The sequence below is a fragment of the Bos javanicus genome, chromosome 6 (genome assembly GCF_032452875.1).
Source record: "Bos javanicus breed banteng chromosome 6, ARS-OSU_banteng_1.0, whole genome shotgun sequence".
Classification (NCBI taxonomy): domain Eukaryota; kingdom Metazoa; phylum Chordata; class Mammalia; order Artiodactyla; family Bovidae; genus Bos; species Bos javanicus.
Genome location: NC_083873.1, coordinates 70,017,816 through 70,036,060, shown reverse-complemented (window position 1 = coordinate 70,036,060; position 18,245 = coordinate 70,017,816). Strand labels below are relative to the sequence as shown.

At 48.2% G+C, this 18,245-nt stretch overlaps 1 protein-coding gene across 6 annotated transcripts in view; it reads right to left on the bottom strand.

The window, feature by feature from the left end:
- Positions 1 to 17,266, bottom strand: part of PDGFRA (platelet derived growth factor receptor alpha) — a 48,019-nt gene extending 30,753 nt beyond the window's left edge. Inside the window, exons 1-5 of one of the 6 annotated variants that reach the window (XM_061420159.1) lie at positions 17,003 to 17,266; positions 7,619 to 7,679; positions 5,820 to 6,137; positions 1,679 to 1,939; positions 189 to 319 (exon numbers count right to left, since the gene is read on the bottom strand). In XM_061420159.1, the coding sequence (XP_061276143.1) occupies positions 189 to 319; positions 1,679 to 1,939; positions 5,820 to 6,137; positions 7,619 to 7,667 (759 nt within the window). In that variant the 5' untranslated portion in view covers positions 7,668 to 7,679; positions 17,003 to 17,266. Of the gene's footprint in view, positions 1 to 188; positions 320 to 1,678; positions 1,940 to 5,819; positions 6,138 to 7,618; positions 7,680 to 13,378; positions 13,662 to 15,836; positions 16,428 to 17,002 lie in introns of those variants that run through there. The other 5 variants (XM_061420155.1, XM_061420160.1, XM_061420156.1 and 2 more) reach the window with 5 other exon arrangements.
- Between the last annotated feature and the right edge of the window lie 979 nt (positions 17,267 to 18,245).

The window sequence follows — 18,245 nt, the reverse complement described above, 5'->3', positions numbered from 1 at the left end:
CTGGTTCAGCTATCATCATCTCAGACTCTCCCACTGCTCTAAGAACCACAATGTCCTCTTGTCAGAGTGTGTATCAGAGATGGAAAGCTAAGGTCAAGAGGAGGTCAGTGTTTTGCCCCATGAGCGATAGGTCTTTGAAGCCCTACTGTGATCCACTCCCTGCCACCAGGGGCCTTGAGGGTACCTACCATTTGTCCAGGGTAAGTCCACTGAAAGTCAACCACCTCGTTGTTAAAGACGGTGCAGGTGACCACAATTGATTCGCCTGCCTTATACACAGTCTTAGGAGATTCCATTTCCAGATCAAGTTTTGATGTTGCTATTTAAAAAAAGAACAAACACAAGAACCTAAATATCCAAAGTATAGTCGGGATCTTACAAGGTTTGAATTTTTAAAGAAGATTCTGAAAAATAATTTGCAAACAACTTTGATCAAGACAAAATTTTGAAAATCTCAGAAGCCTTGATCTGCGTTGCCATACATAATTTGGTATAAAGTACTCCATTCTAAAGGAGATCACTCTTGGGTGTTCATTGGAAGGACTGATGTTGAAGCTGAAACTCCAGTATTTTGGCCACCCGATACAAAGAGTTGATTCATTGGAAAAGACCCTGATGCTGGGAAGGATTGGGGGCAGGAGGAGAAGGGGATGACAGAGGATGAGATGGCTGGATGGCATGAGTTTGGGTAAACTCCGGGAGTTGGTGATGGACAGGGAGGCCTGGCGTGCTGCGGTTCATGGGTGGCAAAGAGTTGGACATGACTGAGCGGCTGAACTGAACTGAACTGAAAACACATACACATATATACATATACACACATGCAAAACAATAACAATAGCAATAATAAATTCCAATTCGCCAGAAGACCACATTCGCATCCTCAAGCATTTGGGTGCATTATGACTGCAATCACTTTTATTGACCGATCAAGGCTTTACTGACTTCACTTTCCTAGCCACTAGCTCCTATCCCATCATTTATTTATTCTCCTCTTCTCTCCCATTCTGCTTCCCAGTTATTCTCAGCATTTCTCAACCTAGCATGGAGTCTGGCATAAAATAAGCCCTTCACAAGAGTTAAATGGTATACTCTCACTAACACCATACTGCATGTAAGTGCTCTATAAATGTGTTGGCCCAAGCGTGGTTTATACATTCCCATTTGCATTAACCACTCACATCAAAGGGATGAAGTCGGCAGCTACCAGCTTTTCTCAAAATCACTTTTCTGAAGTTATAAAAATTAACCTAGAAGTCCAACCCCCACAGGTGTGTGTTTGTAGTTACGGCCTTTGTAGTCAGGAATGCGACCAAAACAGTAAGAGGCTTATGCAAGAAAAAAAAATTCCTTACAGTATACTGAAGTTTCACTGTAAGTTTCACTTACAGTTTCACTGAAGTTGAAACACGAAGTTGAAACACGAGATCGTACATGGATAGGAAAGATTTTGCCTTTAGTAATGCCAAGCTTCATATTATTACAGCCACAGAGATGAGTTTAACATTGTAGGTTCAAGGTGGGGTTAATCTACCTTTAGGAGGTTAATGCCAAGTCCCCATATCAGAATTTGGGGGTTCCATCACTAGGGACTAGGATTTTAAAAGAAAATTCTCCATGTATTTGATGACTTTGCCTGTACCTCTTATTTAGAGAAGATAAGAGAGAGCACAAGTACCTGTGTAAGCATAAACATTGAATGGAATGGTCTGGAACTTCTTCCCTCTGACCATGGCCTCACAGATATAGAGCCCGACACTGAAGGTTCCTTTAAAGCCTTGTCTGCTGTCATAGGAGGCAGGCACTATCCCCTCACTGCTGAGTAAGGTCACTGGAGTCTCAGGATCAGTTGTGCGGCATGGGATGATGACTGAATCTTCGTCCTCCACGATGACCAAGGAATCTGTCATTCCTAGAGGTACGAAGGCTACATCTGGGTCTGACATTTGGGGGAAAAAATGAAAAACACATTAAGGATTAATTTCACCTTCACACATATATGCAGAAAAATTACTTCTTTGGCATTAGTCATATTAGGTATGAATTTTACCTTTACTCATAAATCCAGAAGTGTCACCCCACTGACATTTGTCATCCTAACAGCTAGAAGGTGATTTTTTAAAGTATGAACAATACCAAATTGCCCGTGCCTTCTTAAAAAATACTGAAAACAAATATAAATACTGTCAGAAATGGAGGTCAAAATTTAAACTACAAAACACAAAACAAAATGGATATTAAAATAATCAAGTCTGAAAAAAAATCATCAAGTCTGCTCAAAACATGAGAAAATACTCATAATTTTTGAATATGAAATGCTTTTTACAATGCCTATGACCTATAGCTGTATTACTTGAAAAGTAGTACAGAAATCTACTAAAAAATAACCTCTCAAATAATAAATCAAATGTATAATTCCACAAATATATAATAGCCTGAGAATTTTCTTTTCAAAAGAAAACCGGCTATTTAAACTACTTGGTAATAAGTACTGAGAGTTTCCAGCATCAGTTTCACAAAGGATACACAACTCTAGATAACAGCAAACAAAATCTCTAGCAATGCAGAGCCTAGCCGGATGATGTTTGTGCTGGGGCAAGGGAGAAATAGGAAAAATCTCTGGACAATCTTAGGCAGATCAAGACTCAGTTTAACAAACCCACCTTCCTACCACTGTCTTCAAAGCAGGGGAGCATTTATGTGAGAATGACAAGGGGTGACATACTAAATATCTATTCCTTTTGAAACAATTTTTTTTCAATTGTTAGGAAAGAAAGTTGATACAGATGAGAATGGCAGAAAAGAAGTGAAGAGGGTTTAGATCCATAGTTACAGAAGACAGGGAAAGGTGCCAGTTTTAAACTTTTTTTTTTTTTTTTTTTGGCTGTTCCATGCAGATAAGGGATTTAGTTCCCTGACCAAGGATCAAACCCAGGCCCCCAGAAGTGGAAGCTCGCAGTATTAACCAAGAGACCTCCAGGAAAGTCCCAAGGAGCCATTTTTAAAAACTTGAAAAAGCAGAAAGGTAGGAAGATATACTTCTGAAACTCCCTTACTCAATGTCCGCTAAAACAACACAGATGGCAAGAGCTATAAATGGTTTATATGCTTGTTTATTGAAGCCAAGTATTCTAGTTTGGGGGCTTCCCATGTGACTCAGCGGTAAAGAATCCGCCTGCCAGTGCAGGAGATGTGGGTTCGATCCCTGGGTCGGGAAGATCCCCTGGAGAAGGAAATGGCAACGCACTCCAGTATTCTTTCCTGGAAAATCCCATGGACAGAGCCTGGCGGGCTACACAACTTAGCGATTAAATAAGACAAGACCAAAATTCTAATTGTATTCCCCTTTAATTCAACCATCTATATACTAAAATTTCCATGACTTGAATTTGTTTTTAGAGTTCCAAATTCCTGAACTCTATTAGCAAAGATTCCAAAAAACAAAGCCACAAAATAACTTCAGGTTAAAATATACAGTTTGATCTATAACACATCAGCCAGAGTTTCCTTTAAAGTTCAAGTCTTCCCTACCATCAAGTACTACTTATGCAATGCAAGATCCAGGTTCTATCCCTGGGTTGGGAAGATCCTGTGGAGAAGGGAATGGCAACCCACTCCAGTATTCTTGCCTGGAGAATTCCATGGACAGAGGAGGCTGACGGGCTACAGTCCATGGGGTCGCAAAGAGTTGGACACAACGACTGAGCGACTTTCACTTTTCACAGATACAGACACAGGTACAGAGATAAACATAGATCATTACAAAGGAATGCCCAGAGAATGCTAGGTGGGTGGTAAAGCAAATGAGATGCATGAGCTTGCATCTCAAGCTCATGGCTAAGTCTAGTTGATTAGGGTGGCTGCTGCCAGAAAGCACCACACATTCTGCCTGACTCTGAAATCCATCCCAACCTTAAGCCATGCCCTCCAGAGATGTTTCCAGACAAAGACTGTGTGGAACCGGGTCTCCCTAGACTGGAGGACTCCCAGACCTTCTTTACACAGAGGTCTAGGACTCATCTACCCCCACTTCCTTCCTTCTCTCCTTCATTCAGGGTCACACTTGCACTGCAGGCAGACAACTCCCCCAGCCTCTGCTGGATCCCTCCTCATCTTCTCTCATAACCAGTGAACCAGTGAAGTTGCTCAGTCGTGTCCAACTCTTTGCAACCCCATGGACGGTAGCCTTCCAGGCTCCTCCATCCATGGAATTTTCCAGGCCAGAGTACTGGAGTGGGTTGCCATTTCCTTCTCCAGGGGATCTTCCCGACTCAGGGATTGAACCCAGGTCTCCCACGCTTTACCATTTGAGCCACCAGGGAAGCCCTTCTCTCATAAGCCTCTCCTTTAATATATCCCTTGCATATTTAACTCCACCTTACTCCTATGCTGGCATTTGCTTCTTGGAGGACAAAACACAACACTGACCAAGATTTTTATTAGAAAGAAAAAAATCCATTCCAACTCATCAAGGTTAAATACAGGCACACCTTGGTTTACTACACTTTGCTATATTGTGCTTCACGGATACTGGATTTTTCACAAATTCAAAGTTTGTGAATGCTGCATCAAGAAAATCTATTGGTGCCATTTTCCCCACAGCATTTGCTCACTCTGTGTCAAATATGGGTAAATCTTGTAATACTGCAAATGTTTTCATTATCATTACATTTGTTACAGTGATCTGTGATTGGTGATCTCTGATGCTGCTGCTGCTGCTAAGTCACTTCAGTCGTGTCCGACTCTGTGCGACCCCATAGATGGAAGCCCACCAGGCTCCCCCATCCCTGGGATTCTCCAGGCAAGAACACTGGAGTGGGTTGCCATTTCCTTCTCCAATGCATGAAAGTGAAAAGTGAAAGGGAAGTTGCTCAGTCGTGTCCGACTTGTAGAGACCCCATGGACTGCAGCCTACCAGACTCCTCCATCCATGGGATTTTCCAGGCAAGAATACTGGAGTGGGGTGCCATTGCCTTCTCTGTCTCTGATGCTACTATTGTAAAAAGATTACAACTCACTGAAGGCTCAGATGACGGTTAGTATTTTTAGCAATAAAATATTTTAAAATTAAGGTATGTACATTGCTTTTTAAGACATAATGCTATTGCACACTTAACAGGCTACAATGTGGGACTTCTCTGGTGGCCCAGTGGTTAAGTCTCTATGTTCCCAATCCAGGAGGCACAGGTTTGATCCCTTGGTCAGGGAACTAATATCCTGCATGCCACATGACATGGCCAAAAAAAAAAAAAAAAGACTACAGAAGTGTAAACATCCAATGCACTAGAAAACCAAAAATAAAAATAAAAATTTGTATGACTCAATTTATTGCAATATTCACTTCATGTTGGGATCCGGGAACCAAACCCACAGTCTCTCCGAGGCGTGCCTGTATATGTTTTCTTGAATTTGAAAAATATCATGGTTATTTTGAAGCCATTATAATGAACTATAAGCCACTCCAAGATAAGGCCTATCTAACTAATTTTTGTGTCCCCAACACTTAGCAGTGCCTGATACGCAGTACATGCAAGTAAGAGATCAAAATGAATAGAAATGAGTACATTTCAGATTTTCCTCACAATGCCAATAAAAGATGCCACAATGAAATGGTTTTCAAAACTTAATATAGTTCTAAAATGTTAACAATGAATATTTCTGGATGATGACAGGACAAATGATCTTGATTTAAGCTTGTGTGTTTGTAGTTTTCAAATTTTCTCTGATAAATATTTATTATTTTTCTACTTCTAAAAACTTTCATGCAATGAACAGGCAAGACAGGACAAGCCTGGTCCAGGGGGACCCAGGCAACTCACCTGGCACGTAGATGTAAATGTGCCTGCCCTCGATCTCGTTCTCGTCCATCTGCGTGTGGTTGTAATAGCAAGTGTACAGCCCAGTGTGGGCCGCCGAGGCGCTGACCACTTCCAGTACTGTCACAAAAAGGCCACTGTTGTTCTCCTCGTTTCTGATTTCCACATCGGGGTACTCTTCTTCAGACATGGGGTACTGCCAGCTCACTTCACTCTCCCCAAAGCATCTCAGAGAAAAGGATGAATTCAGCTGCACAACCCTCTCATTTTCATTGGGCAGGATGGAGGGTAATGAAAGCTGGCAGAGGATTAGGCTCGGCCCTGTAAAAGGAAACACGCTCTGAACAGGATGCAGCCCGAAAGGACGGTCTCACCCAGAGCAGCTTCTGTGAACAATGACCATTTCTACGCAAAAATTCGTTAGCCTGGATGCCCATGAAAGGCCCCCCATTATGAACAGCACCGCATCTGCTGAGAGCAGCAAACGCTCCAAAAGCCTCAATAGCCCTGTCCAGCCCCTGCTGGGCTCACCCCTCCAAACACTCCAATGGACAGAGGACTTCTCACTCCAGCTCCATATCTTAGACGCTTATGTGGGACCACGAAATAGCACAAGATGGCATAAGCTCAAGCTCATATGGGCTCTTTACTGTCTGCGTTCCCTATGGACAGAGGAACGGACTGAACAAAGCACAAGGCAGCTTTGTGCTCAAGAAGCATGCGTCTTCCGTTTCTCACAATACTCTGGCGTGCCTCCTCTCTAATGACTTCCAAAACCAAAGTAGGAGGATGTGGATTTCAATTCAAAAAGAATAAGTCAAGCCCAAGAGTGAAAACTCTTCAGTTCATCTTAGAACCTAAAATGTCAGTTCAGCTTCCCCTGTCTATAAAACTGGTAGAAGTGATATTATGACTAAATTACACACTCAAGATCACTAATCCCCTTCTAAGCCTGGTGCGGGAAATCACCCAACTTCAGTATGTGTGCACTCTGATTGGTCAGCTTGTTAAGAGGGATGTGAAAAGTGCACCTGAGTCCCTATTGTCCTGCAGGTGAGGAATACAGAGTGGACTTCAGAACTCCTAAATCACTGATCATGCTCAATGTTGCCATATCCATCCAGGTGAGACCTAAAGAGACTAATAGGCTTAAGTTAACTCCTCAGACTAGAAAAAACACTGGTGTCATGGTGAACATCTGCAATTCATGATTATCTGGATGAAAACTAAGAAAGTCCAATAAATATTTCAACACGTGGCCCTGCTGGCATCCTCCTGGTGGAAAAGTTAGTAAGCTTCCCCAAGCGTGAGATAGTGAGTAATTCAGTTTCAAGGCCAAAGGTGACTCAAAGATTTTGCAGCAATTAAAGCATCTTCCATTTAAGGCAGGTGTAACTTAAGACACGTATGATTTCCTGGATGAAAATTTCCTCTCTTTGTTTCCTTTGAGCATTCTTAAATTAATTTCTCTGACCCACCTCTCCTGGAAACCCATGACCCAGGAAACGGAAGAGGGTGGCAGGCAAATTTAAACTATTATTCCTAACAGCATGTCAATGCCATGATGACACAGACTGAAATTGCCACCAGAGAACATTCTTTTTGGCATTAGCGCAACACAGCAAGGGGAACTGAATGTGTGTAGTCCTTCTAGATAACATCTTGTTTCTCTTTACTCTTTTGGACTGTTTGCAGGAATATAGGCGATACACCCCCAGAGCACAGAACTTAGGTGGGCGGGGGGGGGGGGGGGGGGGGATTGCCCCTGCGACAACAAACTCAGAGAGGCTTGAGATCCATACCTGTGAAGAGACAGCCTAAGACCAGGAGTGCCCAATGGGAAGTCCCCATTGTTCTGGAAAACTGAAAAAGTCAAACAGAAACAATGTTAGTCAATAAAACAACTAGTCATGAGCCTAGTTCTCTTTGTGCTTTGTGCTATGGAAAATGTTAACGACATCATTTCAGTCAACAACATCCTGGTTAAAGTAAGATTCACAGTTAAAACAGTAAAATGCCTAAGAAGAAGGAGTTATATAGCCTTGTGTGGGCCCAAGACCATGACAGGAGCCAGCTAAAGTCGAAACCCTTTTTGATTGCCTGCAGCTTTCAAATTCCAAAACGTCTCGCTTTATTGTCTTGGAATATGTCCAAAAGTACAGAAGAACGGTTCCTCTTAAAACACTTAAATTGATTGCGAAAAACAAATAAACATGTGTATTTACTCAACTTCTAAACCTGAGCTGTTTTCACTCAAAATGGGTTGTCATTTGCTTTGTGCTTTGCTAACAGAAAGTACACGGTCGCATCCTCAGCAACCTTTGGAAAAGATGCTTGGACTGCCAACGAATGTCTTAATACTTAAGAGCCATTCTGTACAGAGGGTACCAGAAGCTGCACTCACCCAGTGTCACTTAGAGGATATCATACGCCGATCTGTAGGCTCAGGCCTGGGGCCCCAGTCCAAGCTCTCCCAGGACCTGCTACACTTAGAGTCAGGCTAAACGAGGCACAGAAAGCCCAGGGCACAGGCGTGGAAGGCGAAACAGTAAAGGAAGTGAAGAAGTGAGAGGAAATGAGAGAGAAAAGTGTGGCTAAATTCCTGTTTCAGGGATACAGTAAAGCACAGGATAAAATTTGGACAATTCATCACACAGGTCCCTGTACCTTCAGAAAGCAAGTTCTCCACTCTGATCTCCTGCAGCAAATTCTGGGGAACAGGAGAGCAGTGGAGAGAGAGATTGAAACCGAATGTCCCTAAGACACAAACAGGGAAAAGCAGTGGCCAAGAAAGAGAGGATAAGGAAAAGTAAGGGAGGGAAAAATGAAGAGGGACCTGTGCTGCCCTGAAGTAAAACCATGGAAGTCTATTCTGGTCCACCTTCTGAGAAGGTCCCTTTATCCTTTTCTTTCCACGTACACCTCACACATTTTATCATCTCCCCCTTCACTTCCCACACGAAGTAACTGAGAAAATGATCTTACTGAGGTCCACCTGAAGGAGCCTGCAGGGGTTGGGGCCATTGAGCACCCAAGTTTCAAATAAAGAAGCTCCACTGAGAGTCGTGGGCAGTGGCACAAGCTACAAGATGATCCTTAAAAAGATCACCCAGGCCTGGGCTTGGGATACACTGGGTCCCTGAGTTGCTCAAAACCCCAGTTCACGCAATGGAACGAGTTCATAGCACTTAATTTGTTCCACAACTGACTCTGGAAACGAAGATGTGTGTGCATGATTCCTGAGTAAACTGTCTAAAAAACAGAAGAATACAGTCAATGTATGCCTGTGTTTAGTCCTTGTTTCCTCCTCCTTTTTTTTCGGTTGCAGAGGATCCAGTAGATAACAGCCTAGTAGTTTTGGGTAGAGCCTGATCATTTATTTTCGCTTGAATCTGGGAACTGGCCTACTCACAGACATCAGATTTCTGCCTCATTAAAGTCTACCAGTTAAATGGAGGAGGAAGAAAGGGGAAAGATGGAATGCTGATAATGGGGAGGGAGGAGTTAGACAGGAAAAAAATGATGATAATTCTGATTTCTCCAAAGCAGAACAAGAAACCAGTATTTGCTCAAAAGGGTCATGTGTATGCCATGCTTGTTAACAGTAACTCTTTGAAATATCTGATGTTTTAAAGTGCCACTTGAGGCTCAGAGAGGCTTAGCAAATGACCCAATATCACACAGCTGGTAGTAAAGCCAGGATTCTAACACCAAGTCTGTGTAATGCAAAAACCACGCTCTCTCCAAGCCACCATATGGTCTCTCTCAAGGGAAGGTCAGTGTTTCAGCCTTGTGGGCTTCCCCCACCCTCAACTATTTCCTCATGCAAATTGGGGCCCTGCTTTCCTCCTCTGCTCACTGCCACAGCGAGAGAAGCACAAGGCGCTCTGAACCGGAGAGCAATCTGCACAATGCTGGCTGGATGACAGTCTCCAAGGATCCTGGCATGTGCTGGAGGTTTCAGGGTTTCCTCACTGCTGCAATGACAGGCACAGGGTCCCCAGAGCCAGGCTGGCCAACCTGATTTACCACATGGCCTGTGTGTTTGTACATATAAATATCAGCCTCCCACTGATAATCCACTTAGCGAACTTCAAAGGAGCCCTCCACAGCCAGCTTGGGTTTTATCACATTTATATGCTGCATTTCTCTAGTGGGGCTTGCCAATGATGCACTTTTAAAGCATTCCCAAGGTTGACAGAGGGGCTCGCTGCTTTTACAAGGCAGGCTCTGAAGGGCATTTTGCCCTGGCCAGGCCCCACCAGACTTCCTTCTGTGCATCCAGATACGGGGGACCCAATGCCAGAGAGGATTACTTACTGACATACAAAGTGGGCAATGAAAACAGGACCTCCGAGCAAGCGATAACGGTGCAAATACTGAAAATCAACATGTGTTTGCTCACCATTTCAAACTCCCATCTCTGATAAGAGTGGTTCCCTGGCTAGAAACCCAGGCGTAGTTGTGAAGTTTCATGTCATTACTCATCTGTGACTCAGACAATTTACTCGTGAATAATTGCAGACTGTGAGCCCTACAGGGAGGTGATGGAAAACAACTGGGAAGAACGGAGCTTTCCCTGCCTCTTGGCCCTGGAGTGAGAATCTCTAGGAGTGGTATTGCTGTTTCCACTGCTTTTCTACTCTGGGAATAAATGCTCCTCCAGAATCAATAACCCCTATCCCAGCGCTCATCCAAAAGTCAGACGTGCAAATATAATTGAGGTTGCAGATTCAGACAAACATGGCATGCTATGAGTCAGCAAGAATAAATCACTTTACAAGGTGGAATGATGGATTTCATCCAAAAAAATTTAATCATAATCATTTCTCTCATGCCAACTGTATGTTGGACTTCTGTCACAATCCTCTATAATCACAGCTTACTGCCACTAGTTAGAGAAACAATCGGAGAAAAAAAGGTCTCTGCTGTGTTCACTCTGAGGCAAGTAGCTGTGGCCTCCCCTTCCACCCCTCATTCTCATTTGTATCTTCTCTCAATAGATGCTGATATGATAGAAATGGCATTGGGCTAGGCTCTGATCCCACATCTGACACCCAGTCTAACCTCTCTGAACCTCAGTCTCTCTCTGTAAATCAGCACTAAGAATACCTCATTTGCTGGCTTGCCTTAATGCACTATTATAAAGACTAAATTCCACACAGTTTAATTAAAAGGGCTGCAGAAACTGCAGCTGTTGGTTTTCATGCTGCCTCTTTTTCTATAGGTTCCAAAGATGTCTTAGCCAAGAGGGACATCAGAGTGGCTACTTCAACATCTATTTACTGAGAGAGTCAGGAACCAGAGGCCACTTGACTGGCTCTGCACCACCAGTGTTAGCAGAGAATTGGGTCTGAACTCTGATACAGGGAAGCCTGACGTAGCTATCAAGACTGTTCCCAGCTGAACCAATATATATATATATATATATATATATACAGTCATGTAAACAGAGAAAAAAATCTGTTTGCAGCCACTATTCTTTCTCTTTAACACACTGCCATGCCCGTCCCTGCAAACAGAAGTGAAGAGCCATTAACTATGACTCTACAATCAAAACCAACATGCTAAGCTAGAGAGTAAACAGACGGCAAGCAACGCAAGGGCACTATTTCCAGAAGAGAGAGCATGGCATTCTTCTCACAAACCCAGAGGGCTGGCTTCCGGATCACCAACTGCTCAATGCAGCCCGCTGCAGAGCCGCTGAATATTGAATTTCACCCCACCCTGGCATGATTAGAGGCCACTGAAGACTCTCTCACAGTCCCAAAAGCCACTGACGACTTCAAGATTCAGATTTCCGAGGTTCAGTTAATTTCAGCTCTCCTTAGTTAATTCTAACTGTGAAAATTACATGTGCTGTTTTTCTTCCCTGTGACAAACGTTCCTGTGACTTCAGTCCAAGCGTTCCAAATGCTGGTTCACCCTGGTGGCAACTTGAGCGAGGGAGTGTTTACTGGGATCTGCACCTCACCAGAACCTGTTTTGTTGTTTTTATCTTCTTGAGTTCCATTAGACATTCCAGTGCTGGGTGGGAGCTGGAGTATTTTTACATGGGAACATTTTGTGGGACAATCTGAGCTCATAAACTTTTCTGCTCCCCTGTACCAGATATTTAACCAGGGGAGTCTAAAATGTCACTTCCTGTTGATTGTCACCAAACTGGTGTGACACCCAATGGGACAACCTTAGGTGCAGCAGCTTGTACTACACTTGAGGCTCACCAAATCCCCAACATTAGGGCTTCACTGTAAAAGGAAACGCAAAAACTGGCCTATCTTCTTCGCAGGTCTGCTCTGATAACCCGATGTGGTGGGCCAACACTTGGCTTATTAGGTAAATACAAAGGATTAACAACTATGGCGAAAGACTACCCCAAAAGTCCATAAAACAAGGGCTGTCAGTCCAGTGATTCTTGTAGCTTCACAGAAAACTAAAACTTGGTCCTACTGGACCGAAAAATGCGTCTTGCTGATGCCACGACTTGCTTAAAATCTCCGCGAAGCCGATGCCAGCAAAGGATCGTTGCAGTTCTCATATAAAACCAGCAGGTGGCAGTATTGGTCCAAGAGACAGGCAGTCCTCCGGTTTCGCGGGGACGTAAATGCTGCTACAAGTCCTGTGTTAACATATCTCAAATCTTCCAATCTCCTACTTAATTAGGTGGCACGTTTGGGTTTCGTGGTGCCCTCTGTTCCAAGCCCGTAGAATAGAAGCAGGGCAATTGCCGGTGAAAAGGCTTAACGTTCCGCTGGGCCCCAAGAGAATTCGCCAGACATCATCACCAGCACCGTCAGCATCATCCCTGCCCGCGGGTCGTCCGGGGCGACTGAGCTTCGGGAGCCAGGAAAATGGCGCTGCCATTCCAGGTCGCAAAGGTTTGGAAGGTTCAGCAGGAAAAGCCACTCGGGAGTAGCTCGAGTGGTTCAGGGTTTTGTTTAGCCAATGTTCTCCCCATCTCGCAGTCTCCACCCGTTGAGGGGAGACAGACCACCTGGGCCGCGCTAGGTGGGGTCCCCGACGCCGCAGCCGGGCGCGAGCTGTCGGGTCTGTTCGCAAGCCACTGTCACCGCCTCGTAAACCCCGAGGCGGGGGCCGCGACTGCCACGCAGCCTGGGAATTGCGGGCTGATTGGAAACGACTGTTCCCGTTGCACAATAACGCGGGGTCATAAAACAAACAAACAGCAACAGGCCGCCTGCGCGGCAGAAGGATTTTCGAAGGGCCAGAAAACAAAAGTCGCCCCATCCCTCCAAAGGAGTGCCCAGGACCCTATATCCTCCGCTTCGCCCACATTTCACTATTATGACACCCCCACCCTTATCACCAAACCCAGGAACCTCCGCCCCTCTCGCACACCCAGCGCCTCCAGGGCAGACAAAGTGCCTGCAAGGCGTCACTTTGAGGCTCCAGGAGTGGGTAAGGTGACCGAGGTTAGTCGAGTCCTGGGTCCCCAGCACTGCGCTCCGACCCCGCCGCGGCGCCGACCTCCCGAGGCTGGCGGGGAGCCGGACGGCGCGCCGGACACCCGCTAGAGGGCGCGGCAGCCGCGCGAATCTTACCCGGCTCACTCCTCGCCTCCGCCGGTCGCTCTGGCTCCGGGTCCCCGACAGCGCAGCGGGGACCGCGCCTCGCCCACCTTCGCAGGGGAGGATCTGCGCTGGCACGGTCCGGCCCCACCACGCCCCCACAGACCCCGAGCTGGCTGCGGTCCACGCCCTCGGCCGCTCAGTCACCTTGAGGCTGGGGACAACGACCGCCCGCCCCCCGGTTTAGCGTCCTCATCCGCCGCACTCCTAGTTTAGAGCTGCGGCGGCCGCTGCGCCCTAGACTCGACGCTCGGCGTTTGCATTGTTTTCGACTGAGACCTGAGACGGGGGCCGGACGGGGTGGAGGGAGAAGGATCGAGGGGTTTAGGGTTACAGTCGCACGCCAGCGCCTCCTATGGGCCTGAAAGCGCCACGGCCGCGGACAGCTGCGCGGAGAAGGCTGCGTGGAGCTGAGGCTGCGCTCCCTTCGCTTTAGAGAACCCAGCCTCACCCACTGCGTCCCCCTCGCCCGACGGTCGCTTTGCCCGGGTTGCCCTGGGCACACACGCTCCGCCTGCGCCTCTCGCTCCTCTTTCGCGGGGAAGGGGTAGACTGCAATAGGTGGGGAATTCCGAGGTCCTCTATCCCTTTCAATCTATATTTCCAACGGACCCCTGGTTCACTGCTCAGCTGAAAACAAAAGGAAAATGCCACCGATCCATTTCAGCAAAATACAAGCACCAGCAGAGCCCTAGAGCACTGTGGGGAAACGCAATCTGCCCCAGCTCTGCATCCCACAGAAGAGAAGATCGCAAGACCTTTCCCCTCTCCCCTCGTACCCCGACGGCTGATGCTGCGCGCCGACCCTATTAGACTAGAGGCCAGGGAGATTGAGAGCCGCACCTTTCGGCGACTAAGCAGGCTTTTAGCTTTCCTCCTAGAACTGCCACTTCTCCACCAACAACATGTAACAGTCGCGGCTCCCTGGAGGCCAGAGGGAGTCCCACCCACCGGGCTCTGCAGGAAGGCGCCGGCCACCACGTCCCCAGAACGCGTCCCGGCACTGCGCGCCGCCCACGGCCGGTCCCCAGGAGGCACAAAACCGGCCCGCCTCGGCGCCAGACGCGTTTGCAGCTGGAAAGCCTGGCCCCGATGCCCCTCCCCCTACACCCCTCCCCAGTCCGCGCCCTGGGAGGAAAGCGGACCTGGGGCCGGCAGCCGGGACTCCGTTTCGAGCCCCTCTCGGTCTAAAGACTGGAGCTTCCCGGTGCCTTCTCCCACCTCGTCTTTCTGTCTTCCACCCGCCACGACCCGTCGCTTTGGAGTCCAGCTACACTTGGGTCAAACCCAAAGTAAGACTGTTCAAGAGCCCCCAGCAGGGACTCACAAGGGTGTCAGTGAGCCTGTTGGGGAGTGGAGTAAGGGCCCCGTTTCCCGAGAGGATTGTGAAGAGGAGAAAACCAAGAGAGAAGGAAAAGGAAAGGAAAAAAGAGAGAAGTAAAAGAGCAAAGCAGCAGCATCAGGGCCCGGTTGGGTCAGATGGAGGTGGGGCTGGGGGTGGGAGGGAATGTTAGAACCAGAGCCAGCGCGTCACCGAATGAGGTGCGCACGTCCGGGGAGTCCCTTCCTCCCCTCCAGGGGTCCCTAGGCTCGCCGGTCTCTGGGGTGTTAGTCTGGTGAGCTGGGCGGCTGATTGTCGTGCCCCGTTTGCCCCGGATGTCTCTCCCCGCTCTAAAAAGCTGCCTAGTTCTGTTCGAGAGCGACAGTGCGGAGGCGAGTCGGTCCAAAACGTTGAGCAATTCGGTTGAGGAGCCAAAAAGCCATTTCCCACACAGCGCAGCCCGGGTCTTTTCTAGGCGGCCGGGCCGGGCGCGGGGCAGTCCGGACCTGATAAGGGTCATTCGCGCTCCCTCTCCATCCTCCGTTGGTCTCTCACCCTTGGAGATGGAGTAAGTGGCAAGTTCTTCTAAGCACTCTTTCTGCACGTCCTGGAGTCCTAGCAGGGCTTGGGGGAACAAAGTGTGGGGAGGGCACTCTGGCTGCGGAAGAGACAAGGCTGAGACGCTTGGCCAGGCTACTTCACACCTGGCCAGGAGGCCGAGGTTCCTGGTCCCTTTAGGCAGCGGTCGAGCCACACTCCCTCTCGCTCTGAGCTGACAGAGACCCTTTCCGAACTGAACCGCTGATCCCAGTCGTTTCCGAGCCAAGGGGAAGCTGCCCGCTCCCTTGGCGCTATCTGGAGAAGTTAATCTCATGTATAAAAGCCTATTTCCATGGGGACAGACGATGGAAGAAGGTGGGGCGCGAGGAGACCCCTCCGGGGCGAATAGAGGCTGGCACAGGGAGTGAAATAGATACAGGGACACTGGAGAGGGTGAAGCAGCGCTGGGCCAGTGCAGGAGGCGAGTGCCCCGCACCCCCGTGTGGAAAGGGGCACGGGTACCCCGAGGCAAGTAGTGAGGGCGGTTCGCCTCCCATGTATCTGTCTTACCTGGGAACCAAGTTTCTCCGTTCCGAGTTGTCCCTAACTTCCCCCACAACAAGTTCTCCACTTTTTTTCTTTGGCGACCTTCCTTCTTTCCTTCCTGCGGCCGGGACTGGGAGCAGCAGAGCTCCGGGCTTGCAAAAACGGTTCCACCGAGGAAGGGGCTGCGCAGAGATTGCTGGGGGTGGAGACCACCGCGCACAATGAGGGCCCCTTGGAGCGCAGTTCGAAATTCCTCAAATCCCAGTTGCTGGAATGCGAGGCGACGACGACTTCTTCACTCGGGGCCAAATGTGTTTGTCATTACTCCATAGACCGCCTGCCTGCCCGCCAGCCCGCGCCGCCGTCGCCCCCGCGCTACAGCGCGCAACCCGAGCGCGCTGCGGGGCTGGCGCCCTCTCTCCCTCGCAGTTCACTGATTCCCGCAAACCACTGATCCCCAAACCTTCGCCCAAATCGGCGCCCCCTCCGCTCGTCTCACAGCCGCCACGGTTGTACTGAGTCTGGCCCTTACCGGGCGCAGCACCGTCCAGTAATTACTCGTCCTGGGTCGGCGCCATGTGCACCCGGTGGGCACCCCAGGTCCGGCCCTCTCCAGCCGAGCCCTTCACGCCTCCCCTCCCCTCAACCTCTTCCGCTCCCCACTCCGCGCTTGTTTCTCCCCACCTCCCTCGGTCCACCAGTCGCGCTCCACACCGCCGGCTACAGTGCTGTCCCGCCAAACCGCGGGCGAGGAATGAAAATACTCATTAAAAACCTGTAGCCTTCCAGGACTCCATGCCAAGAAGAGGGCAAACACCTCTGCCCCCACTCCCAACACTGCTTGGTGCTCGTCCCAGTATACAGGAATATCACCCCCAACCCCCAAAAGAAACCTCAAAAATGTAAGCCTCAACAATTTCTTTGGGAGGCCATAGAGTTGTTAGAAAAATACTGCTTTTAAAAATAGGTCTGGAAAATGTGTTTTTTTAAACCCCTAGACTTTCGAACTCTATGGTTATCTTCCCTCCAAGTGAAGTTTATTCAAAATAAATTACTCTCTGGACATACAACTAGAATTCGACTCCAATTTTTTTTTCATCGCCCAAAGTTTGAAGTTACTTCACTTCTAGCCCAAAGAGCCTGATTAGGGATTTCTTTTAGAAACAAAAATCCTTTTTCTCCTCCCTTACCTTCTCCTCCAATGTCAATTCGCAATGAAAATCCTACATGAGGAGGAAAAAGTGTGTCCACGGCCTGCAGCCCTCTCCTGCAGTCCCCTCCTCTGTTTCTCTCCCTCTAGCTCCAACTGTAATGGGCTCAAAAACCGCGTTTTGTAATTGATTCAATGTTATAGTCCATCCTTCTAAAACTAATCATTTGCTCTAAGTAAATAGCTGTCAGGAAATGAAGCCCCCCCCTCCCCTTGGCCTCTTCAAAATAAGAGTTTCCCTCGAACTCCGTGCGCTCTGAATCTTCCAGCCTCCAGATTGCGCCTTCGCTTTTCGCTCTTACGCAATCAGGGGGTCCAGCCCCAACCCCCAGACTTCGACAACAACTGGGGGGCGGAGAGAAGCCGACCAGATGGGGTGGGGGGGAGGGGGAGGTGTTGATGCTCTGCCGGGAAAGAGGTTCGTGAAAATACAAACTGCCCATCATTTCCAAAATGAGTTTGCCTCTTGATTTCGGGGGACAGTTTCCTACACTGCTACGTTGCTTTGTATTTTCTTTGAAAGGAAGAAAAGGAACACGTAAAATTGCAGTTAATGCCCAGAGAGAATATAAATCTGGAGTCGAGAAGTGTTCTTTCTGTAGAAACTCCTAACCCACCTAGAATCCGGGCCGTCGGGAGAGGTCTCCGAGCCGTTGCGTTGTTTTGAACCTGGGGTCTTTTAAGGAAAGTGCCATATAGTTGCTAATCCTTTAATGGGATTAGGCAAGCTGTTGAGTCTAATATGAAGATGATGGGTGGTTTTTTTCTTGGGCGGGGAGGGGGTTTGCTTTAGTTTGGTTTGATTTTGTCTAAAGACAGAATTGAAGTAGGGTACAGAGTCGAGGGTCTGCCGTAGGTTTGGAACTTTCTCCGACAGAACGACCTTTACTCTCTTAAAGCACTTATCTTGTCTTGCCTTTGTTTTCATGGTTATCTGGGCGAGGTTGTCCTGGCTTCTATCACGCACACAAAAAGGCTCAGACTTGATCGTCTGGGGAATCTTCTACAACCAGCCTGCCACCTCCGCGTTCAGGGGAAGCGTACAATTTTGACTCTCCCCGCACCTTCTCCCGCCGCGTGGGTCGGGCCGTACGGGTACACTAGGGATAAGAGGGGAGCCCCCAACCCTAGCCCTGGGGCGCCAGGCAGGAGACTAAGCCGGGGGAGGACGATCCTGCTCGCGAAGGAAAGGGGGCGCTGACGCTCCAGGAACCAGACCTGGG